General features: G+C 39.5%; 2 protein-coding genes across 5 annotated transcripts; one reads left to right on the top strand and one right to left on the bottom strand.

Annotated features, from left to right (window-relative positions):
* On the top strand, positions 1-5,875 carry LOC113417749 (non-structural maintenance of chromosomes element 3 homolog). The gene is made up of 11 exons (XM_026676288.2): positions 1-63; positions 552-627; positions 1,301-1,408; positions 1,703-1,766; positions 2,314-2,393; positions 3,049-3,143; positions 3,798-3,877; positions 3,957-4,002; positions 4,131-4,193; positions 4,496-4,610; positions 5,492-5,875. Exons 2-11 carry the CDS (start codon positions 568-570, stop codon positions 5,570-5,572), a joined length of 792 nt encoding a protein of 263 aa, XP_026532073.2. The 5' UTR covers positions 1-63; positions 552-567; the 3' UTR covers positions 5,573-5,875.
* A 984-nt stretch (positions 5,876-6,859) lies between these two features.
* Positions 6,860-24,805, bottom strand: PFKFB1 (6-phosphofructo-2-kinase/fructose-2,6-biphosphatase 1). Of its 4 annotated transcripts, none has more exons than XM_026676285.2 (15): positions 24,630-24,805; positions 19,894-20,019; positions 19,672-19,768; positions 18,308-18,374; positions 18,140-18,214; positions 15,612-15,668; positions 14,033-14,154; positions 11,388-11,595; positions 9,912-10,058; positions 9,533-9,637; positions 9,169-9,298; positions 8,798-8,860; positions 7,750-7,814; positions 7,381-7,518; positions 6,860-6,953 (listed from the first exon to the last, which is right to left on the bottom strand). In XM_026676285.2, the coding sequence occupies exons 1-15, from the start codon at positions 24,655-24,657 to the stop codon at positions 6,894-6,896; spliced, it is 1,488 nt and encodes a 495-aa protein (XP_026532070.2). In that variant the 5' UTR covers positions 24,658-24,805; the 3' UTR covers positions 6,860-6,893. The 4 variants fall into 4 exon arrangements, with proteins under 4 accessions (XP_026532070.2, XP_026532069.2, XP_026532072.2 ...); XM_026676284.2 differs by lacking the exon at positions 24,630-24,805 and adding an exon at positions 20,821-20,980; XM_026676287.2 differs by lacking the exon at positions 7,381-7,518.
* Positions 24,806-25,446: the final 641 nt, after the last annotated feature.

Raw genomic sequence — 25,446 nt, 5'->3', positions numbered from 1 at the left:
AGTGTGGCCGCGGACGGAACCGAGTCTAGTGGCTTTTCTAACAAGAGGAAAAAGGCGGACTGAGTAAGTGTTGACAATTAACCTTCGTCCCTGGAGGTGTTGCTAATGCGAGCAGAACCAAGTTGTCTTTCTGGGTTGGAAGATCAGAGTGGCACTTTATAGCAGTATCTTTTGTATTCCTACCTGCTGTGTGTCGGCTAAAGGCGAAAGACACCTAAAAGCTGGGAATACGGGAGCCACGAGAATATGGGGACTATTTGGGTTGGCACTGAACTGTCCCTGGGCAGAAATGTAATCCAGTGCTGGGTTTTCCCACCAGAATAAACTTGTTGGAGTCCAAGTGTTGGATACTGGGAAGAGACCTTCTTGAGGAACTAGAGAGGGGAAGATCTACTAGTTTAGGATCTTGGAAACCTTCTATTTATTTACAGATAGAAAAGGCTACTCGCTGGTCACCTGTATATAGACATGTGGCAAAAGTTAAGGACTTTTGCTGCACCTTCAGAGGCTGGATATGAGCTGTAATAATTTTATTTTCCTGTTCCATTTAGATCTCTTTCCAAAGCCATGTCTCAGCACAGGCATAGTGGCGGCAGCAGCAGCAGCAGAGGATCTGGCTCTTCAAAGGTATGCCAGTAAGTGTAGAGTACACTTGTTGGGGAAGGCTAGCTTATAACTAAGGTTCAGAGTAGGTGATGTAAAAAACATACATATTTTTTTTAATTGTTAGAAAAGGGAACAGGAGACATAATGTAATGTTTCAAAAATAGCAAATTTTAGTGTCATCTTTCCCATACTCAGATGTGATTAGTACAAAATAATTGTGACACCTTGAATTGCATGAATATATGTTCTTAAACCCTTATTTTATTGATATAAACAGCCATGCCTTTTTTCACATGTTGCGATAGGAATCTGTGGTCTGAGGTGCCTGTGCCTGTATCAAATGAAAATGGGGAAATATAACAAATTCATGTTGTTGTTGTTTGCCATTTTTTTCATGCAGCAAGACAAATGGTGCAGTGTTGCTTGAATGAGCTTCTGAAGGAAGTTCTTGGCAAATCTGGCATAGTGTTTAGTACAGACTGGTCTGTTTACTATTTTATATCTTATTATTATTTTAAGTCTCCCTTTGCGAAACAGTCTACTTCAGTGCTGTCTTGTGCATATTTATCTAGAAGTAAATTCTACTGTTTTCCATGAGATTTATTTGCAGGAAAATATGCATAGAAACATAGATTTAATAATGGAAATGCAAAGGCCCAATAACAAAACAAATCTTTCATTTGCTTTTGTCCAGGTACGGCATATGGAAGTTGATGAAGAATTTTCTTTCAGTCAGACTCAGACGCTAAGTCAGGCGCAACGTAGTTTGGAGCAACACTCTCTGCCTGAAGTGGAACAAAAAGTTAGTCACTTTTTATGCATTTTTGAGGGCTTCTAATGTTATGACTGGCTATAACCAAATATTATGCATCCTCTATTTTAAAATAAGTACACATTTTATTATCTGTAACTGTTATCTACATTGTAGCAGCTTTCTTGACCTAGAGATTTTTTTTAAAGTTACAGAATGGCTAGGGACACTGAAGCATGCCCCACAACCTTGACGATAATATATATAGGAAACTTAGTACTGTACTCATGGAATTATACCACATGCACAGGTCTGCCTGCAACGTATATTATATTCTCTCTGTAGGTAAATGAACTGGTGCAATTCCTTCTGATCAAAGATCAGAAGAAAATTCCTATTAAACGGACAGGTAAGCATGGATTTATTTTTATTTTATTTCATCAGGGGGGCTTAGTTTCAGTTTACAGGGCTGGAATACGGATATCTGCATGTGCTCTGTTTTCAGTAATTTCTGTTCTAAGATTGAATGCTTCAAAGAATGGGAGGATTTTTATTATTTTGGTGAGCCTCTTTCCCCCAACTTTAATGCAATTTTTTTTGGGAAAGGTCTTTTGAGAGCCACTGAGCAGGATAGTAAATATATGACAATTAGTGATGCTAAGTGAAGAACATCTACTTTATGAATATTCAACTAGAAATTATTTGCTTTTTAAAAGTTTCTGTCAAGAATGTATGCCATAAACTCCATTGTTATTTGTGTTTACTTTGAGTAGGTCTAACATTACATAGAATGTTGTATGTATAAGTAGCGTTCATCAAAAGAACATAAGAAAGTGCATCTAGTCCAAAATTCCAGTTGCCAACTAGAAGCCCATGAAACCCCAGAGATGAGATCAGTCTCTTCTCATTCCAATTCCCTAGGAACTGATAGATCAACATTATTTGTCTTTTTACAGATATTCTGAAATATGTCATCAAAGAGTACAAAGATCTCTTTCCTGAAATCCTCAGACGAGCCAACCAGACTCTTCAACAGGTGAGGAATCCATTGATGATTTGAGCATATTTGATCAATCTATCAATCTTACTTTGCGAATAGTAAGCTATTCTTAAAATTTTGCAATAAAAAAATGTTTTCAGAGTAGGAATCCTGCAGCCCAAAAAATCCTGTTCATCCTAAAGACTCACAATTGCATTGACTATGATCCATGGAAGCTTATATTTCAATTAGTTTATCAATTTTCAAGATGCTACAAGAGTATGTAGAAAAGATCATTGTAGGATATAATAAAACTAAAATACTCCATTGACCATAAGCAATGAGAAATCTAGCTTCATAATTCAGGAAGTGATTTGCTCTTGTCATCAAAATGTCTGGCATTTCTGGCTTAACCTGAATGAATGGAGAAATGTCAATAGATTGTAAATGTATTATACTATATTTCTATATTTTAAATTTTAATCTAGGCTTATAGTTGGGGATACTAATTCAGGCTGAATTCTTTAGAGTCTGAACATTTATCATGAACAAGATAACTTATACAACTAATGGAAATGATAGATTTTATTAATTATTTATTAAACATATAGATTGTTATGTTTGCATATGAGTTTTCTCGTATTTAAAAAGAGACAATAATAGCGAACGAGGAAGGGAGCTCTATTCTGATTTATCTTTCCTATTTGCTCAGGTATTTGGATTGGGAGTTGTGGAAATTGACCCAAAGTACCATTCCTACATCCTGATCAGTAAATTTCCTCCTTTGGAAGCTGATACTGTGAATGAGTAAGGAAAAGAGGGAATGTAATGCCTTTGTTTATGTGCGTCTGTATTGGCTAAATTTTGTATAAAATCTTATACAAAACATGTCAAATATCTCTTCATACAGTTTGAAATGAGCAATAGTATTAATATGGTTTCTATATTCCTACATTTTGAAATTCTAAGGTAGAGATCAAAAACATTTTCTGAGCCACTTAGTCTTTGAGTGGTATGGCAGAATCTAAATTTCATTTTTATATTTAAGTATACATTGAATTAAGTGTACTAAATTAAATATATGATTATCAGTCATGTGTTTAACCAATCTCCCTTTCTGACATATTGAAAAGTGTCTCAAATTGTAATAAGCAAATTTCATGGGGTGCCTCATCAAACGTTTTTGGGAAGTACATCCCCCAGTGAGATTTCAGCTGGAGGCTCTATGCTTGAGAAGAACCCATGTATCCTCCATTCTTTGGGAAATGGAGTTCCTCTGTGTTACCTCACGCTTTGAGCAGTCCACAGACTTCCTTTTGTTAGTTCCTGGACTGAAATGTTAAAAGCTTGGCTTAAATTTTCTGTTTCTCATTGGGTAATTCAGGTTTATTTTACACTGCAAATTCCCAGTCTTCACTTCCAGATTAAGAAGCGGAATCTTTTTTTCCCTTTTTTTTGCAGTGATGAGAACACTCCCAAGATGGGCCTTCTTATAATAATACTTAGTGTTATCTTCATGAAAGGCAACGTGATCAAAGAATGTAGGTTTCACTCCTACTTAATTTACCCTATTTCTTAGATAGCTTAATATGCTTACTGTTCTCTTTTTTCTTCATGCAGCTGCTGTTTGGGAAATGCTGAGGAGGTTACATATTGACTGTTCTGGGTAATATTGGCTGCTTTGAGACAGCGTTGAGAGATAAATTCAAATATTTCAGTGTGGTTGGATAAATCGGGGAAGAAAATCTCCTTTGTCAGCTGATCTGAGACAATAACATTCTGTTTTTTTTCCAGGGGAAAACATAAAGTCTTTGGTGATGTGAAAAAGTTGGTGACAGAGGAATTTGTGAGGCAAAAGTGAGTTGGGGGTTGCAAAGCTTTTGCTATATTTAGAAATTGATCATATTGGTTTCAGTGAATGGCAGATGGGAATTCAGAATGTTTTGCTTGTCTTTTAATGGCTAACATCTGGATCTTTTAAGAAAGGGCATTGGGATAGGATTATTAATTAGGATATAGGCTAATGGGAAATCTCAAATTATTTTCTTCCAAAAGGCAGGAATGATATCTTTGAGCTGAAGCACAGTTATTCTACTAAATAATCTGTTTGGTGCTTACAAAGATTTTTTTTCACTGATCACATAATTATCATTTTCTAGATATCTGGAATATACACGTCTCCCACACAAAGATCCTCCTGAGTTTGAGTTCAGGTGGGGACCACGGGCTTTTAAAGAGACTTCCAAGAAGCAGATTCTACAGTTTGTTGCTAAGGTACTGTCTAGACAGGGGAAAGGATAGGATTTCATGGCATTTGATTTAATAGTTAAGCTGGGAGATTATGAGTTCTAATCCTACCTTAGCCATGAAAGTTAGCTGGCTGACCTTGGATCAGTCACTCTCTCGGTCCAACTTACTTCACAGGGTGGTTGTTGTAGGGAAAATAGGAGAAGGAAATTGGGTTGGATATGTTCACCACCATGAGTTATTTGTAAAAATAATAAAGATGGGATACAAGTAAATATTCAGTATCTGCATTAAGCATAACTAAGTTTGTAGAACTAAAACAGGTTGGATCAATAAATGGGTGTGTACATTTGTACATTTTGACATGGAACTGTCCTTTTAATCCTTAATATTTTATCAGAAACAGGATCAAAGCACTGAATGATGGGAGTTATGGATTTTGCAGGAAATTGGCAATTTTCTAACTACTCTAACAACTAAGCTTTCCTTTCTCAATATACTCAGCTTTTTCTTGGCAGTCATGCTTGCTTGAAACAAGTCTTAGTGCATTAAAATGTCTAACCGTTAACAGATCCTGTAGTGTTCTGATAAGAGCCAATATAGTTCTGTAGTTAAAATGTGGACCTTGGAGATCTGGGCGTTCCTTCTTGATCTTATTCTCTTTCAACCTTGCCCAGCTCACAAAATTGTTGCTCGGTTGGTAAAGTTAGAAGAGAACCCCCATATATGCTACCTTTTGCTCTCTGAGAAAAGGTTATAAATAAAATAAGCAGGCAGGGAAAACTGTACAGCCTAAATCATGTCCATACAATTTCTATTTTCCTTAATAGAGTGATAGCTTGCAGAGAATCTGGTATATCTTTTTATTCTGTTTTCCTAATTGGACTCCTTTGATTTTCCTTGATTAGATACAACATCAGAATCCCAAATCTTGGATGAGTCAGTACAATGAAGCGGAAGCAGAAGCTAGTGCGATGGGAAAGTTATAAATATTGTGGTGTTGAATTATAAGGAACTGTCAAAAACTCCTTCCCGGAACTGCTAGAACCACTGCCTGCTTTCTGTTACTATTCTTGGTAGGATTACAAGAGCCCCATTTCATATAAAGTGCTCTGTGCTTAATAAGTTCCCTGTTTGTGAAGGAAAGATTCCAGAATAGACTGGGCCATTTTATTGGTGATGAAGATAAGATTCTTCTCTAAAACTTTATAATTATTCAAGAATTAGCAAAAGTATATTCTGGAAATAAGATGATAGAATATCTACTGGAAATAAAAATATTTTTGCAATCATTTTTCTTTGCTATAGTTTCTGCCTTAATTTCCACTTCATTTCAGTTGACATATATTGCAGAGTTCCTGTATTCATTCATCAGAATAAAAATAAGGTATATAATCTTGGCAAAGTTTCCATTGGATCCTGTACTGAACATAGTGTAAGCGCTTATTTAGTTATCTCTAAAGAAATGAGGCTTTAAAAGTGTTTATACTTGCCAGGTTTATGCTCTGTGTTTTTTTTAACATAGTTTATAGTTGGTTTATTCTTTGTTTAAAGAATTTGATGGATGGGAGTCAATTATTCATCTTAGGTTGGCAGATCTATACCTTGAGTTGCGTTTGGATGAGATCCCAAAGGTAATTTTTTCAAGAAGCAACTGGACTTTGTGGTTTTTCTTTGAAGGCATTTCGCTTCGCATCCAAGAAGCTTCTTCAGCTCTGACTGGATGGTGGGGAATGGAAGGATTTATACTCCTTGCAGACAGCCGGTCATCCTATAGTCTGCAGTTTTTCTGGAAATCCATTTATACTCCCGCACCATTCGAAGGGTATTCATTCCAAAGTGCATCTCTAAATGTCTATGAAGATTCTCAGTCATCCAGGTCATGGTTGTCCCAAAGATGCTTTTTCCAAGAGGCAACTGGGCTTTCTGATTTTTCTTTGAAGGCCCTTGGAACGGTGGAGAAGTATGAACGGATTTCCAGAAAAAATTGCTGACTACAGGATGGCCAGCTGTCTGCAAGGAGTATAAATCCTTCCATTCCCCACCATCCAGTCAGAGGTCTCATCTTGGATGAGAAGCGAAACGTCTTCAAAAGAAAACCAGAAAGTCCAGTTGCCTCTTAAAAAAACACCTTTGGGACAACCATGACCTGGGTGACCGAGGATCTCTATAGACATTTTGGATGAGATATGTCTACATGTATAAAATGATAGAACTTGCTTTCCAGTCATGTTTCTCTAGATGGCACTGCACATCTATATTAGTAATAGAACCTCTTCAATAAAGTAAGTTTATTTTTGTTTTTAGTGTTTAATAATGGTCTGGCACGGTGTGTAGGGCTTCCATAGGTTCTCGTGACACATCAACATTCTGCAAGAAGACAAAGGAAAGAAAAACTTTAAAGCACCACGTTGACCCGAAAAGGAAATACAGTGAAGAACTGAAGCCTATCTACTGTACATCCATTTATATTAGTAATTTCAAGTATCCAGAGTGTTAGAATTGTAGCCAGTGTATCTTGGCTCTGTTTCTCAACTCTGCCCTTGGGCAGAGAAGAGTAGTTCTACCACTTCTTTCAGTATAAACCCACTGCAGAATATTTGACTAGTTCTTGTCATCTGCATAGGATTTTCTTGTGAACAATCGGGCACCGTGAAATCGTTTTCTTTGGGCTTCGAAGGAGTTTCTCAAGGACGGGTTAGTAAAAGCATTGAGATAGCACGGCAAAGCACAGTGATTAAAGTCTGATGTGGCAGAATTAGGTTAGGGAAGTCAGGTGAAGAGAGGGTTCTTTTACCTGAGGGTCAAACAGGCAAGAGGGAGGAGAGCGCCCCAGATCTTTCCAGCAGGGTTGTTTGGTGGGCTCAGGGCTAGCCATTGGCACAGTGCGGTAGTGCCGATACAAGGGGGCCTGGCTAGCTTTGTAGGAAAAATGCTAAGGGTGTTTTGGGGGCGGGGAGTGAAGATAAGACGAAAATATTACATACAGATGCAACTCTGAATACAATGATCTTTAACAGGAGTACCTGTCAAGTCAATAACCAGGAATACACGATGGGGCTGAAAAGCTTCAGGTCATACAAGCCCTTTGCCAATCACAGCTTCCTTCACAGCCTCTTTCCAGAGGTTTTCATATAAAACCTCCCGTGACAGGAATCCTGCTTACCGTGGGGCGTTCTCGGTGTGTATTCACAGCCTCAATATTGAGAAAAATGGATTCCACCTCGCAGCCTGTCCCCAAAAGAATGAACCCCCAATTACTGATGGTAGATGGGAGTTCCAAACACTCATTCACTGCCAGCGGCTTTATCGGCTTCAGGATGACATGCTAGGCCTGCACAAACTCCCTTCTCTGAAAATAGTCATGACTTGCTATGGTTGGCATGAATAATTGATTTGGAGCCGCCTGTTTTCTTCCTCTTCATTGAGCAGAATTAAAAAGGCTGGAACTCCAGTATGCTGGTTGTTGCCAATAGGCTGCTGATTGTTCACAGAAACACAGTGTTGTGTAGCATGCAGAGATGAATATAGAAGAGAAGGAGATGTGTAGCTTTGTTCAGGTTGATGTTTAATGACTGTAGTCCAGCTAGGTGGCAACGCACAACTGAACTTAGCTGATCTTAGAGAAGCTAAGCAGGATTGGATTTGTCTAGTAGGGCAGCCAAAAGTTCTAGGACTGTAGCTTACAGCGGGCAGTGAAGTCAAAAAGATCAAGAAAGTAGCAATGGCAAACCATGTTAGAATCAATGAATTGGAAAAGACGGTATAGGCCAGCAATTCTTGCTTTTTCTCCCTGCATGTTCCGCAGTATTCATACAGTAGGAAGTCGCTGAAGGAGTGTATCGGTGACTACATAGCCACAAAATGGGAGGAAGCTTATTAGCATTGGAGAACAATTTATTCCCAACCACCATTAGATAAGCATTCTTTCGGTCAGGGGTGTCACTCAACGGTGTCATGTCATCACGTGACGTATCGTGGCTTTTTTACCCTTCGCTAAACTGGGCGTGGGCGTGGCCTGTGCCTGATGCATCTGGCCTGCGGGCCGTGAGTTTGACACCCCTACTTTAAGTAGCAATGTGAGTATATTATATTTTGTTTTACAATACATTCATCTTCAGTGCCTAATCCCTGCTGTCTGCATGCTCCCCCAAAGCAGACTTCTGACATGTTTGCTACCCAAATGGATCTTTGCCTAGGAGGAAGGGACTTACCGTATGCCACTGGGGTGAGCTTGAGAACAGTGTGCAATGGGCACCTGAGGTATGGCAATTCCTCTGAAAAAGAAGAATGGCAAATGAAACAAAAGTAATCTCCAGAAGTACACAGAGAGTCTAAGGAAGAACTGGTGCATAAGAACAATCCATCCCGTCTGTAAATGCCACCTCCTCTTGCAAACTAAAAAGAGTTGAAACTCAATTTCCCCCCCACTGGCAAGTATAATAGGGAAGAGAAAATGTCATATGTACAGGAAGAATCATACACAGAGGATTTTGCCACCACCAGTCTCCCAGGCTCTCAGCTAAGAAGACTAAATCAGGAAGGGGGAGAAGTCTTGCAATGTGGAAAAAATGGACTCTGATACCTGCACTTTTGTCCAGGAAGTAGGCAAGGAGGCAGCGCATGACAGCTTGGTGGCAAATCACCAGGACATTCTCTTGTCGTTCCAGCTCCATGATGACTGGCTCCAGGCGCTGCACCAAATCTTCATAGGACTGAAGGAAGAAATTTGGAGAGGCCTCTCTGTTGGTGTTAGATTAGAATTTTTGACCTGCTTTTCGTTATAACCTTAAGGGGGACTCCCAATTTTAGCCATTTTTCTTTGATTAGTGATAATACTTTCTTTTCACATCTTCCTCTGTTCTTGGGAACATGTTAGATTTGCCCATTTCCCCCTTTTGTAACATGCTACCTAAATCCACCCGTGTTCCAGATTGCACAGTTCTTACTTCTCCTTTAGGATAGCGGTAGCGGTATTTGTCCTGATCTCGCAGGGCAAACTCTTGTGGAAAACTGGCCTGGATTTCTTCATAAGTCATCTCCTCACAGACACCCTGAAACAAATGCAGGATTTGGAATCCCTGAGCTCTGGACACTGAGAAGAAAAGTCAGCCGAAAGAAAGTTTATGAAGAAGCAAGGGATCAGGTTTCCCTCATATGCTTTCCACAGGCGCAGGCTAAAGAAGGAACTCTGGTCTTGAGAGTTAGGCCTCTCTCTCTCTTGGTCATAGAAGGCAATTTGCGGTAAACGAGAGTGAGAGAAATGTGCAACCCTAAGGGCTACCCTCGCAATTTAAGAACCAGGATGTGTTAAGGATAGCTTCTCACCGCATCAATCTCATTCAATGCTTTCCACTGTTCATAGGGCACATGCAATGCTTCTGCTGTTTGGATTGTGCGTTTCATGTGGCTTGTCCAGACTTTGAGGTCGCTGATATCCTGGGAACGGATGAAGTTGGCCAAGGCACAGGCAAACTGACAAAGAAAGGGAGGGAGGGAAAAAAATGGAAAAAGTTAGATATGAAATCACCTGAGGGACTCAGCACGTTTGTCGTAAACCAGAAACATGACACTTGGCTCCTGCCCTTCTTTTCTAAGAATTCATGCTTTGTATTTGAAAGTAGGAACACAAAAGCCCTATGTTCAAACTTTCTACAGCTTAATATGGAGCTCCTGGATCTAAGCATTTCCAATGGACACCTGGGGTGGAAAATCTTACAAGGATAACCTTTAAATATCACAGCTGTCATCAAATGTACAGCAGCCAACATACAGGACATCCAGTCTCCTTTATAGATGCAATCTTTCATAATTCTCTTTAAAAAGCCACAGCAACTTCTAGAAACTCCATGGAAAACAGATACATGGATATAGAGGACTTTAGATTTGTGAGGAATCGGGTGGCTTTGAGATGAAAGCCTCCAGTTTATAATTGTTAATGGTGGTTTACAACTAGGTTGATTTTAATGGTTCAGTTTATGTAAACCCAATAAAAGATCGAGTGCTTGCATTTGGGGATATATTTATTCCAAAGATTCCTATGTAGCTGCTCCCTGAATATTTTCAGTGGGGTTTAACAAACAAAATTAGCTATAGCACATTTTATACTGTTGAATTCTGTGTGCCTTCGAACCAGATTTGACTCCTTGCTCCTGTGGCTCAGGAGAGGTGGAGGCCATTGTACAGATACTCCTTTGATGCTTCTTTTATAGAAATAATCGGAAAAAAACATTTTTCCACCTTAGCGATTTTACATAACTAATGTGGCAAACCCTTTTACATTACGATTTCTTTGCATTTTAGTATTTATTTGACTATGGGCCTCACAGTTTATGGATTGTTATAGTTAGACCATATGTAACTGACAGACTGGATTTGGCAATTGTGATTTTAATATAGATTTTATCTGTTATTTATTACTTTTTTCTAGAATTTTTAACTGGATATTCATTGAGTGTTTTTATTTGTTCTGGTCTCTGGTCTTTGACTGTGATAAAGTTTATTTGGCTTTATTTGGCTTTATTTGACTCCAGGCAATTGCCTGGATTAGTCCTTACATTTTTCTTGGTAAGATTTTTAGAAGCATTTTCCTTTTGCCAACTTCCTAGGACTGGGAAAGGGTGACTGACCCACGTGGCTTTATATGCCTAAGGAAGAAATGGAACACACAGGCTCTTTCTGTGAGTGCTAGCCTGGTGCTTTGATCACTACATCAAACCGCTGATGCTTTTATGCTGCTTGGCCTGACTTGAAACATCTTACATGCAACAACATACCAAGGTGTAACAAATATGATAAGCATACCTGCTTGCCACGCTCAGATAGTCCAGAGTCACCCCCAATCCGCCCCCGGAGGTTAAGCTCGCTCTCCCCGTGCCGACTGAGGTAGATGGAGCGGGGTGTCACATGGATATTCATCAGGTAATAAACTGTGCGACTCTGTATGTGGTCCTGGACCCTATTCACTAGGTACCGACTGCCAACATTGAAGATCTTAATGTAGGACAGGGAACTACAGTAAGAAGAATAACCAAGTCATATTTGAGGAGCCATTCGTTTGGATGGATCTGTAGAAGCTAATCCATTTGTTAGTTATAATAAGGTCTGGGAAAACTCTGACTTTCCCAGATGTTTGAATTACGACTCTCCGCCATCTTTACCATCTATCACGGGCTTTCTGGGAGTGTAGTGCAACAGCTTTGTGGGGTAACCAATTCACCACTCTCATGGATTAAGCACTCAACATTTCTTAGTGCCTGCTTTTCTTTAAATATTGGTTTTCAAAAATGTGGCATTTTTAACCAGCATAATTCGCTCCTGATTATTCCTAACATCTAATATTTTACTGCTGATTTTCAGTACTGGTATTAAATATTCACCAAAATTATAACAGCTTTCCCTAACCCTATCTCCAAATGCTTAGAATTTTGGGAAATGTAGTCACATGGCATTAGACTGGAAAAGACACTATTACCAGAATGAAATTCAAGATGGGGTCCGTTCCTCATAGAGTTAAGGTGTTGTTGTTTTTTTGTGTTTTTTTTTTGTGAGGATGTCTCCTACAGCATATTCTCATAGAAATTTTATCTTTTGCTTAAGAATGGAGACAGAATATTCATTACAAAATTAGACAAGCAAAGATTAATTTCAGAATACTATATACAGTAGACCACAGCTCTCATACATACCAGTACTAGATATAGGAATAAAATAGAATTATAGAGATGAATTCTAGCCTGTGGTGCGATGATCAGATAGCTAGAAAGCACTGCAGTAATGTCAGCCTTCTTAAAAACTTCCTAATCTTTGTTAACAGACTAACAATTGGAAACATGGATATTGTTTTACTAGAAAACTCACTTGAAGATCAGTGGGTTAAATATAAAAGATAAAGTACTTAGATTTTTTTGCATTCCTTAGTAGAAAGAATGCCATCTTGAGATTCACCTCTGGCCTCTAGTGATTGCATGTCGAGGCTGGTTGGAGGAACTGCATCATTTATTTCTGACTGTGGTCCAATTTATTGAAGCTGTTGCAATGCTTGTAATTGAATCACTATATTTTTCTAAAAGGTTAATTTAGTTCCAGGTAGAAACTCATGCCTCAACTTGCCTCCCAGCTCTTTACTCTCTGTACTTTCTCTTCCCCGCCCTTTCTCCATGATTTTCTTCTCCCCACCCTTCACAGAAAGTTCCAAATCTGTTCCAAATCCTGCCTTTTCCCGTATGCATTGTTTAGAACCTAATTATTCTCTTCCTTGCTAACTCAGTTGCTGTTTCAACACGCAAAACACACTCACAGCTGTTTTGGAAAAGGTGCTTAGTTGTAAAAATGTCAACCCTGCTATTGTTTCAGCTTCATAACTGACAGCTACTTTTAAACCTGACAGAGGAGTAGTGGCCAGATAACCTTGAGAGGATCTCATGGTGTTTGTTTACATATCTACTGACAAATAGGAAAATGCAAAATACTGGAAATTACTTTACTTTTTTTTTTAGACTGGGAGGAGAAGGAACATCTGTAACTGTACAAGTGATGGTAGTTCAGAGCAGAAGCAGTTCATTTACAGAATCTGACAATTTTGTCAAAATGACAAAACACCACTCATGCCCCTCCGTGTGTGTGTGTGTGTGTGTGATGCCACAACATGCCTACAAAAGGAATGAAGCTTGTAACATGATGGCACACAAGTTTAATTATTTAGGTGTCTTCCATCCCTCAGATTCTTCTGATAATATGACATGGATTAGGTAACATAATTACCTACCTAATGGAAGAAAAAAGGATATACTGTACCCAAAGTGGCTCATGGCGTTCTCTGTGTATCATGAGAGGCAGACATGAAGGTGATTGTGGACTGTTTCTGAGTGTAATCTGTTTTGTGACAGATCTGGTGGTTGAAATGATGCTGGCAGTGTGGAAGTTTCTACCATCATTACATAACATACATTTTACCCATTTCCACAAATATGAAAGATAAAACTGACCATTAAACTCTGGTGCCAGTTACAGAATATATTTAATTTATGTTGATTACAAGCAAATGCATTGTCATATTTGGAATTGCGTATGCATATTGTGTGAAGGAGCAGCAGATGCCTTCCTTTCCCCACTTTTTTCTCTTCACTCCACCCCTTAAACAACTTCTTGTGGATATCCAGGGGTCTCTTGTTGAAATTATGGATACTCAGAATTGAACTGGCAACAAAATTCTTGGCAGTCCACTTGTTTTATTTAATGGAAGGCACAAAGTTTTTCCCAAAACCGTTTATGCTATCATGAGCAGTGCAAACTTTTTTTTGCCGGGGGTGGGTGGGGACTTTTTAACCTTGATATCTTTTTGATGCCATGTTTTGCAAGCCACGGCAAATTCAAATGCCCTGCAACGCAGACGGCCTTGTGTGTACCTGCCTCACCCCAACATAGTAGCAGAGACATTCCCTCCTTACCTGTCCAACTCATCATCTAATGGCTGGTAACTTTTCTGGTAACACTCAATCCTCTTGAGGAAATCCTCCACCACTTCATCCCGGTTACAGTCCTTATAATCAGGACTGGTTAGCTTCACTTGCTGTGGGTGGGTGGTACACCAGGCAAGAAGAGATATAGGGTGGAGATAGAGAACATGATGAAGAGATGCCCAACCAGCCTGGTGATCTTTGTTATTAGCCGGATTAGTATGAGTCTAGAAAGCCAGAGAGGAAGGAGGTGTCCTCAGCTTTACATCTCTGCCCCAGATTCTGCAAGGAAATCTGTCGAGGTACTGATCCACTTTTGGGAAACTGTTTGGATCTGGACTGGAGAAGCACTGAGACTTTGGCTCAATGCTTACAAGACTAAGTGGATGTGGCTGTTGGGCTTCTTAGGTTGGGAACCTTCACATCTGTGCCTTGGATGGGACTTGATTTCCCCATCAAGACCTGTGTACAACTTGGGGGAGTCCCGGATTCACAGCTACTGCTCAAAGAGCAGATGGCAGCTGTGGCCAGGAAGGCCTTTCCACAGGTATATTGTGTATATTGTTTTCTTCAACCAGGAGGCCCTGCAGACTGGACTACTACAATGTATTCCATATAGCGCTGCCCTTAAAGACCATTCGGAAGCTCAGCTGCTTCAAAATGCAGCAGCATGAGCCGTAACTTCTCATTGTGGCCACATGTCACCACTGTGTTGGCTACCAGTTGGTTTCTGGGTGCAATTCAAGGTGCTGGTTGTTACTTTTCAAGCCCTTCATGTCACAGGGCTTGGTTACCTGAGGAACCACCTCCCTCCCACTGTTTCTGCCTTCCCAATACATTTGGACTGAGTGGGGGCACTTCAGGTCCCTTACATGAAATGCGGCCAACCTGTGGGACCTAGCAAGTATGGCTTCTCCCTCACAGCCACACCCTCTGGAACAGCATTCCCCCAGAGATATGGATGATGCTCAACTGTCCTAGGGTTTCCAAGTGTCCTTAAAACCTGGCTTAGGTCCCAGGCCTGGACTTAATCTTTGGGGGGTGGAGGCTATTGTACTGTTTTCCAGGCTCTTGTGTTGTTTATGTTTTCAATTGTTTTATCTTGTATTTGATTCTGTCAGCCACTCAGAATCTGTTGGAGTGGGCAACTATAATAAAATGAATAAATGAATGAAATAAATGCAGTTATTCACTATCTAGCTTTCTCTCCTTTTCATGCACTTATCAGCTGTTATTTCAGGTTGCTTTTTACCACAGATGTGACACTTTTCTGGAATACAATATTATTATTTCACAGTAGCACTATTCCAGAATGGTACTAAACCCCTGCCCTAAAGGAGCCCCATTATTAGTTGTTAATAGCTGGTTGTCAGTTTACTTTCGAATACCACCCAAAACCTTTGCACCAAACCAGAATGAATTTTACAATGGCTAAGTCCCATCCCTTTGAACTATGCAAATGAATGCCCCTGAACATGGACAGATATAAATTTTATATCTGGATTTAGTGCTTTTCCAGACTTTAAACATTACCAAAATATCTGACAAAAGGCACAGAAAAGAATTTTACCTTGATATTTTCCTGGATGATGTCTGGATCATCACAGATGGATTCAATGAAGAAAACCTTTGGTGGCAGATGAGGGGGGTCACAGAAAGAGGAAAAAAAAGATTATGCAGTCAGCCACCAAGCAGCTATTACAACTGGTGAAAACAATTATTTTCAGAGTGGAAAGAATATGAAATCGCAATAATTGCTCCTGACAGAAGGATTTTCTTCGATTATACAAATTTTTCAGATGTTGTATTTTTATGTAAGCCTTCAGAACCTGCTGGCAGTTTGAGACATGGTGGTAATGGGGAGAAAGGCAAGTGAATCCACCTGGCGGATTAATGCCTAATCTATATGCAACCTGCAAATTTAGCTAAGAAAAAACAACAGCCCTACTGGGAATCTTCCAGATGTGACATCTCGTATTAGCATTTTAATATAATCCATGATTTAAAGGGTCAGGTTATTTATTTTATTTATTTGATTTGTCATTCGCTTACAAGATAATAGGTATGTATAAACATAATTATGAATACATGAAATGGATACATATAAGAAAAATAAAAAGAAACAATAGGACAGGGACAGTAGGCACGTTTCTGCGCTTATGCACGCCCTGCATGACCTTATTTTTGTGAATTCCAAATTACTAGGGCAACAGGCAAACTGAAGTATCTAGGAAATGACCCATATTGGGGGAGAAGGATGTATTTTTGTCCTTCCTTCCCTAACTAAAAATGGGGAGTAAACCTGGTGAGTTTACATTTATATTGGAATAAAAGAAAAAAAATAACTTGCAGTATAAGCTTAAGAATCTAAAGAATTTGAAGCAAATTGCCAAAGCTAAAGAAGATTTTAATTCCAAATTAAATTCAATTTAGTTCAAGAAAGTTATAAATGAATTCAGAGAACAGACAACTTTGAAATACTAGGGCTTTTGTTGTAAGATTTTGAAAATAATTATATAAAAAGCATCTTCATGGGAACTAAATTATTTAGCTTACCTTAAATCATAATAAAAATTTGAGGCTTTATGTTTTCAGAAATTGGATACTAGAAGGGGCTAAATATTCTAGGCATAAAAAAACAATGAAGATGCAGGCTTGCTTTTCATCAGCATTGAGACAAAATGACAGATCATGGTATGCCATTTGAAATACTCCAGGAGACATTTGAAGAATCAGGACAGAAACTGGGAGCTACAGTGTCAGCAGTGATGTCTGCTTCTATGTCTAGATTATGTTAAAAAAGATATTTAAAAGGAAATGACAGTTATGAAAGAGAATACCTTGGAAAATCTATGGGCCAAAGAGCTAAAACAAGTCTCATCTGAGGCAGAAATATTACAATATAAAGAAGTTATTGAAATACTGGAAAATGAAAAATATATGGATTATAAGGCAGAGATGACAGTTAAAGTGGAAATACAAACGATGTGAAAAGAATGACTTGGACAATGCCTCCTTATTAGATTTACAAAAGGGATGTAAGCCTTGAAGTAGCTTTCGAGGTGGGAAAAATAAAATCTGAAGACAGAGCAAATCCTGTAATAACATCTGAATGAATTAAAGATTAAGATTCCTAGAAGCAAATGGAAGGAGTACAAAGTTGGTTTGTTTGACCACAATTAAAATAAGACATGTTTCTATAAAATTCTTGGAACCTTTTGTGGACTTTGGCCAACACCAGAACTGAAATGTTAAATGATTTATGGATTTGTGTCTAGATAAGGAGTGGGTAATGGGAAGAAGATATGTTTGCATGCAATCTTATAGAGGATGAAGAATAAATGGTGTTTGTACTCATTGTAATGAAGATCAGAGGTCACTTCTTGAAATGTTTTTCTTTTCTCTTTCTTTTTTCTGTTTTCTTGCGCTTTTTATTCTTTCTTTTCTTTTCTTTTCCTTTCTGAGTTTAATTTGCATTGTCTTGTTTCTTTAAAAAGAACTTTGAATGAAATTATTTTTAAAAAAATCTTTCTCATCTAATCACAGCCAAAATTGTCACCTAACTGACAATTAGGACTGATTAATTTGCTTTAAGAACTGAACTGTATTGTCTTAGTAGGTATTCTAGAATAAAAAATTCTGATGTTACTTGTTTTTTAATATCTTAATGGCTTGTAATGGTTGATGAATGTAACAGGATTTTGAACTTTGCTTCTTCTGCATTGTAAGTGAAAGTAGGAAGCAAATTAAATAAAGGTAAGTAAATAAAAGAAAAAACAAAAACCCAGTTTGCTTAATTCAGTCTGTATTTTCAATTTGCTTTGTGGCAAAGACTGTAGAATAGGTCAGAAACCCAGCCTTGCAACTGAATAGTGTGACAAAGTCCAGACTTCAAAAGTACAAGGTGAGATCAGGACAAGAACTAACATTGATTTGATTAAACATTAATTTGATTACTTTCCAGTCATATACTTAACTTCTTTCTATAGTTTAAAAAAAATGTAACCTTGAGGATCTCTAAGGGTTTTCACTCAACCCTTTGCAAATTTGCAGCTCTAGGTAACACCCCATTGTGGGGTCTTTATTTCTTCCACTTACTTTGTAGCCATTCTCCTTGGCAAACTGCAAGATAAGGGCACGGCGTTCCTGTGTAGTGTTAGTGGCATCAAAAACCTATGTAATGGAGAAGACAAGGCAACTGAATTGGCACGCAGCCTGAAATAGGTGACAACAGGATTAGATCCACATGGGCTTTTGCCACCTTACCGCCACTTGTCCCTCTTCCAAAGTCAGATAGATTCTGACATCCCGAAGAGCTGCTAATGCACACTGTCTAAAAGAGATGGTAAGAAAGAGATAACACACTATGATCCATTGCTGTGGCAGCACCAAAATAAATAAATAACAACCAACCAACACATTAACAAAAGAAAAGCATATAGGAATATGGAAGAGGCAAAGTGTCTTTCTAGCTAACCAAGCTACCTACTTGAAGTTTTAGGAGGTAGGCTAGAAAGAGAATGGGTGGTATTGGAGAAGACTGCTGAAAATCCTGTGGACAGCCAAACAAACAAACAAATGGGCCAACAAATCAATCAACCCAGAATTCTCACTCAAGGCCCAAACCGCCAGGCTCAAATGATCCTACTGTGGATGTTATGTGAAGACCTAGCTCTCTGGAGAAGGTTCTTATGCTAGAAAAGGAAGAAGGAAAAAGATGAAATGAACAACCATCATCAAGATGAATGGCCTCATTTACTGTGGCAATTAATGCACAGGTTGAAGACCTGAAAGGTCAAGTTAGGGTCAGATTGTCATGGAGAAACCAATCTATGTTCCAGCTAATAGTCAACACCAACTCGCTGGCACATCATCAATCAATCAAATTATGCTTCACATGTTTAATCTTTGAAACATTATTTTTGCATTAAAGAAGGTTTCATGTGCGTTATTAGAGCCGTGGTGGCGCAGTGGTTAGAATGCAGTACTGCAGTCTATGTCTGCTGACTGCCGGCCAACTGCAAATTGGCAGTTCAAATCACACTAGGCTCAAGATTGACTCAGCCTTCCATCCTTCCCAGGTCTGTAAAATGAAGGCCCAGATTGTTGGGGGCAATAGCTGACTCTGTAGACCGCTTAGAGAGGGCTGTAAAGCAGTGCGAAGTGGTATATAAATCTAAGCACTTTGTTATTATTTCAGCCATGTTTACAAAAACCAAAAATGTGGTCTTGCCAAAACCCATATATCCTGGTCCCCAAAGGTCATGCAGGGGGCCAATGTGAGGAGGCAACTCAATTGGGCATCAGACTCATATGTCCCATGATTGCTTTAAAGGCTCTATTTTTTTTTACGAAAACATTAAATGGGAAGGTAGAATATTGGAAAATGCTACAATCAAGCATAATGGTTATTTCCAAGAATGCTCCTGGATTCCATATATGCCACAGAAACATTTTCAGAACACAAAAACGATTGTATCTGAAAGTTTCTTATTTGTTGCCCCTTTCCCCAACTTAAGTCAAACTAGGATGTGGGAGGGCATCCTGGCAGACTACGCTGGGCATTGGGGTAGGAAACAACCTCCTCTGTCTTCTCCACTCTACCAGTCAGATCTGAATAAGCTCCTCACCTCCGGATCTGCATAGCTTCCTCATTGTCTGGGCGGAAGAACTCATAATTCTTGTATGTCTGGACGGCTTCACGGCGATACTGTCCAACATTGAACACTAGGGAGATGGAGACTAGGATGGCTCGATATTTTTAAGTAAGTCCTTCTCTGTTGGCTTAAGTGGTTCTCCCTCTGCCCTTTGATTCCATCCACCTTGAATGAATCATTTATTCCCTTCCTTACCTTTAGTGGGGATCCCAATCCAGTTGAGGTAGCGAGTGAGCTTTTTAGAGATGTAAGTTTTTCCCCGTGCTGGCAATCCTACCATGATCACCATAGTTGGTGAATTGGTGAACTGTGGCACTGAGGCTGAAGAGAAATGGAAAAAGGAGTGGAGGCTGAGCCTAATTTTGTGATGAGATTCAGGAACCCACAAACAGAGAGAAATGGTATTCTGTCTAATACACCCAACGTTTTTCTGGTTTAGCATTAAAATTCTGAATCCTAAAGCAACCAATAGAGTCTTTGAGTAAAACCTATACCTCAGCAGACTATTGTGGGATAGGTAACAGTTAACCTAGATCTTTTCCACTTTGGTGAAGTCTGGATCCACCGTCATTAATTTGCAGACCAGCATGACCATTATGGTGAATTCTGGAAGTTGAAATCCATACACAGGCTGGGGAACAGATGATTGGGAAGATTAGAGTCTCTCCCTCTCAGGAAGATTGAGCTCAGAGACGTGACTTGAAGATGTTTAAACGTAATGAACTTCCCTCATCGTAAATGATTATTGTCAGAGCAAGTTGGGCTTAGAGAGTACTTGTGGTACTCTCCTTAGGGTTGCATACAGCCCTCTGGCTAATTACAAAACTCCTCAGCAAGAGATCAAGCTTCCTGCTTTGGAGAGAGACGGAAAGAGAAATAAAAAGGGGGTGTCAGAGACAAAATGTCCTCCTTCCCACTTCTGGCCTTGGCACTAGCCACTGTTTGCTTTAGCCCTCATCTTCCTATAGCTTCCGTATACTGTATTATCCCTGCAAGAACATGGCTTCTGAAGATTTGGTTCTGCCCTGCCTTGCCCTTCCCTTTTCTAACCTCCTGCCATGGAAAGAGAGCTTAGCTTTTCCTCCAGGGAAAGAACTGACCCACTTTTTCATCCCAACTCACATCCCCTGCGTTGCTGCAGACGCCTGCTGGTGCGGGGAATCCATACTTTCTGGAGGGGAGTCTGTGTGAGCTCCCCAAACTCTCCAGACATCCTGACAACCGTCTTCCTGGCTTGCAGAACTGGACTGTCTGGCTCTTCCTGAAGGCTCAGCTATGGCTGATCATGTGTTTGCATATGCATGAAAGGTAGGTTCCGAGCGGTCGTTGAACTCCCATCTTTGTATACACTACAGATAACCTGCAGCTCACTTCTGGACAAATATACTTTGTTATTAGGGAGAGAAAGGTCCTGGTGACACACAGACATTGAAAAAGACACCGTGTTTCATTTCTTAGCCTTTTGTAATCCAGATTTTTATTTTCAGCTGATATCCAAGGGGGTCTTTCTTTCAACATCAGAGACCCCGGGTCTTATTTCTTGCTTCCAGTTCTCTAGAAGGTTCAGTTTCTCTAAATTAAACCCTGCAGTTGAATTTAGTTAGATAATGTATCTGTATACACTGTTATTTATTTATTTGACATACTGTATGCATACGTTACCCCTATATTTTCAGTAAGAAGTAAGTGAATAAGAATCAGAAATAGAGGTAAAGACAGAGGCTTGGATGATATTTAATCTTAAATGAAGAAATCCAATTCTTCCTACCTAGAAAGTGGATTCTTCTGTTTTCAATATTTTTGTCATTTTTCTTAATGTTTTTTTGTCTTTAAAGCCACCTGAGCTAGAACTTTGCATTTCTTATAAATGAAAGCAGAGAAATGCAAGAATTTGCACAGGTTTGAGTTCTCTGTAACATGGTTATTACCATGGAGAATTCCAAAGCCCCATTATTTTGTTTTCAGTGCAAACCACTGGTTCACTTTACTTTCAAATCACCATTTGTTTGTTCTCTGGCTCCAAGACTGAGTGCAGAGCTTGCCAGAGATCATGGCTGGAAGAAATGATCCTGAACTACTACTGAAACTGGTGTCAAGGACCCAACCTGCCCTGGGTATGGCTTTGATCTATAATAGTTCATGAGCCAAACAAAATGCTGGTATTACTGGTGTTTACTAAGGAATCAGCCACAAACTAGAATTCCCGAAGAATACAGAGCTTCAGGCTAGCAGTGGACCTAAGAATTCTAAACAGTGATATTCAAGTCTTGTGTTTTATGGGATAATTACAACTTTCAGTTTTCCTTCAGTGGGTCAAGCACAGGGGTGTCAAACTCGATTTCATTGAGGGCCGCATCAGGGTTGTTTGACCTTGGGGGGGCTGGGGGGGGCGTGGCCAGGGGGGCATGGCCAGTTTGACGTCACTCATGTTGGGGGGGGGCACCTGTGGCCCAAGTGCTCTGCCAGCAAAGATGGGCTTTTGAGCTTTGTTTTCAGCTGTGATGGCCTCCTGCAGCCCTCTGCCAGTGAAAACAGAGCCCCCCCAAGCTCCATTTTTGCTGGCAGAGGGCTACAGGTCATTGCGACTGAAAATGGAGCTCACGAGGGCTACACGCAGTCCTCCCGAGCTCTGTTTTCGCTGGCAGAGGCACTGTGGGCTGGATTGTTGCTGTTTCCAGGGCAGACCCACGGGCCAGATCTGGCCCACAGGCCTCGAGTTTGACACTTCTGGTCTAGGACATACAGTTTAAACTACCACTATGAGAACGTATGTGGCTTTGCTGGCATTCTTTGAGCAATACTGAAGAAGATAAATAAGCAAGAGCTGAGATAAGAGATCAAAGCCCCTCATCCTTCAAGATACTCATTAATATTTAACAGTACTTAAATAGTAGGAATTTTGAAAAAACAACCCCATCTATCCCCAAATAATAAAATTCAAACCACAAAACCAACAAAAGAGCAATGATATTATTCTGTTTCACTTTAAGAATGTGATCTGAAATGACTGACGTTTTAAAATGTTCTTGGATTAAAGCCAACTTTTTCTCATCATAAACTGAGAAGGTGCTTGGGCAAATAAGTCACAAAATAATATTTCTCAGAACAAAGAAAATAGTTCAGTGGAAAGTAGTGCTTTATAAATCTGATTCAAAAGACGGGAACTTGTGCATAAGACTTTCTAGGTGGATTATATCTTGAACCTGGTTGAGAATTCAAATGTCTGGTTCTGATTCTGAACAGATATAAGACCTGATTTCCCAAAGATTACCCAAAGAGTTGTTCTGTCTGTGATCAGCTTAAAAACTCCTTTCGGTTTGCCATTATATTAGGAAATTTAGCATTTAAAATCTTGATGGGATCCAGACACTGATATGTCCTTTCTTTGAGCATGAAGCAGTAGCTAGCACCAGTTGATCAAGATCAAAAGAAAACCACTTTCTTCTATTATAATGTTTTTTTACATATATAAATCTTTAATAAATTGTTTGAATATACATTAGAAGAGTGTTACACTGAAGTAAGCACAATCCAATGCATTTTTTAAAAAGTCAGACTTTATATGTCTCTGGGAATGCCCTGGGACTGACGAAAGATAGGAGATAATTAAATTATTATTACTTTGGGGGTTCTGACTATAATAAAAAATCAGAAGTTATACTTCAATAATAGCTACCATACCCATTTTATTAGAAGAAAAAATAGCATCATGTTGCAGACCTTTCAAAGAAAAAAAAATACATTAGAAGACCAATGACTAGATTAGATGACCAACAATGGGATAGTCTTTAAGTTGTAGGACTGGGAACCGAAAGTCACATTCATATCTATCCATAGCCACTGGGTGACTTTGGGCCTATCACTTTCTTTTAGTCCAAACTACCTTGTAGGGCTGTTGTTGGAAAGAAGGAGGAGGGATTTTATGTATACCACTGCCAAATCCTGAAAGAAATCTGGCATATAAACAGGATGGGATCCGACCGGTGTAACTACCGGTTCTGTTGCTTTGTGTCATGTGTGCATGCGGGAGTCACACGAGTCGTGGGAGTCGCACGAGTCGCAGGAGTGCAATTTACAACCTGCTGAGCTGCCCGGACAGCTGAGCAGTGCTGCGTGCAGGTTGGAAAAGCCCTTTTTTCCTGCTTTTTCAACTGTAGCTGTGCTGCACAAAGCAGCTGAGGTTGAAAAAAGCAAGAAATAAAGGACAGGTAAGAGCCCAGGCAAGCGGGTGGGCCAAAACAGCAGCAGACATAGAACCGGTTCTATGTCTGCTGCTCTTCAGAACAACCGGTTCTACAGAGATGGACAGAACCGGTAGAATCCCACCCCTGCATATAAACCTGATGATTAAAACAAGGGGAAACAAGTGGACTTTTACTACAGAGACATCACATGGAGGTAAAGAGCAACATTAGATAAGTTTAGTGACATGGAATAAATTAGGTAAAGAACCATTTAAAGATAAAAATGAATCAAACTTTATTCATCATATTGTTTGGCTATATTTGTATGTCTTCTTATGCAAGCTTTGCAGCAAGTTGCTCAATATGTACTCAGTGTCTACCCCCATTTAACATAGGTAACCCTTTCATAAACAATTTCAACCCAAGCTTTATATATTGCAGAGCAAATCCTGGGCATCAACGTCTCCACTTTTCACCTGCCAACATTCTAGGCCAGGAAGCTGGGAAAGCTAGATCGGGCTGAGCTGATGGACGGAGAAAAAACGGGGAAGGGTACTGTTCTGTGCAGCACACTCTTAGGTATTTCCCAGCAGGAATCATAAACCAACATCCAGACAACAAGGTGACAGGAGCTATGTCATGCCATGTTTGCCACAAATGGGGTCTGTTCCTTAACTCCTTAAAGTACAACTTCTACTGTCCCTCTAGTTTTCTAGTTACCAGCACTATCAATTTAAAAAACCGTACCTGGGATTTTGGTAGGTTTTTCCTCCATAGCTGATCAATCCCGTTTGTTTTCTAGAAGCCATAGCATTGGAAGGACTGCCTTGTCACTACGGCAAGAACTTTTTTTAGGGGGTCAGGTTTCCAGTCATGGTGTGATTAATAATTGTTGCTGAGCTGGAGGCAAAACAATCCAGGAAGTCTTTCCAAAAAAAAAAACCTTGGCAGAAAAGGTCAGTACTAATATTAGCCTTAAAGTTGGAAGAAGGAGACAGCAGCACCAGATCGTAGGGTAAAGTTGTTGTCTAACCCAGATGGGCAGGAGCACAGAAGATGATCTTTTGATCCAAATCCCATTAAAATCATTACAACTTTTTAGGTGGGTGTAGGACACTATCATAAGTAGTGTAGCATTCGTGGATTTGGATTATCAGGGCCGAAAGTCCCTAAGTGAACTTTTGGTCAGACACTCTTTTCCAGTCCCACATATTTTAAAGGGCTGGGGTTGTAGTTGTGGCGATAAAATTTTAGAAGGAAAAGTGGGATAAAAATTAATTATGCATAATTAACAAACAGGGATTCTTTCTCCAGGTCAAATACATAGCCAACTCTGGGAAACAACAGGCTTTTTTTTTTTTCAAAAGTTAGTTCTAACATGTACATGAAATAGACAATCATAGCATAAAGACTGGATCTAGAATAACAGTTTTTGAAAAAAAAAGAATTTCTGATACATTCATTCCCTACTTGAAATCCCATTCCATTTCCAAAAAGGCTGTAGTCCCACTGAAAAACATCAGATATTTTAACTTCTCCCTCTCCTTCCAACAGTAAAATAAAT

Source organism: Notechis scutatus, chromosome 2, assembly GCF_049901735.1.
Source record: "Notechis scutatus isolate UNSWTSFEM ecotype Mainland chromosome 2, rNotScu1.2, whole genome shotgun sequence".
In the NCBI taxonomy this organism is placed as follows: Eukaryota; Metazoa; Chordata; class Lepidosauria; order Squamata; family Elapidae; genus Notechis; species Notechis scutatus.
This window is presented reverse-complemented; position numbering and strand designations above follow the sequence as displayed.

Bases quoted from the DNA above. Each gene is read 5' to 3' on its own strand.
- PFKFB1 (XM_026676284.2), bottom strand. From the start codon at position 20,911: ATGTCTGGAGAGTTTGGGGAGCTCACACAGACTCCCCTCCAGAAAGTA. The intron at 11,596-14,032 runs GTAAGGAGGGAA...TTCTTACTGTAG, and splicing joins TTAGATGATGAGTTGGACAG to TTCCCTGTCCTACATTAAGA. The intron at 9,299-9,532 runs GTAAGAACTGTG...TTCTTCCTTCAG, and splicing joins ACCGCTATCCTAAAGGAGAA to TCCTATGAAGATTTGGTGCA.
- LOC113417749 (XM_026676288.2), top strand. From the start codon at position 568: ATGTCTCAGCACAGGCATAGTGGCGGCAGCAGCAGCAGCAGAGGATCT. The intron at 1,409-1,702 runs GTTAGTCACTTT...TTCTCTCTGTAG, and splicing joins TGCCTGAAGTGGAACAAAAA to GTAAATGAACTGGTGCAATT. The intron at 2,394-3,048 runs GTGAGGAATCCA...CTATTTGCTCAG, and splicing joins CCAACCAGACTCTTCAACAG to GTATTTGGATTGGGAGTTGT.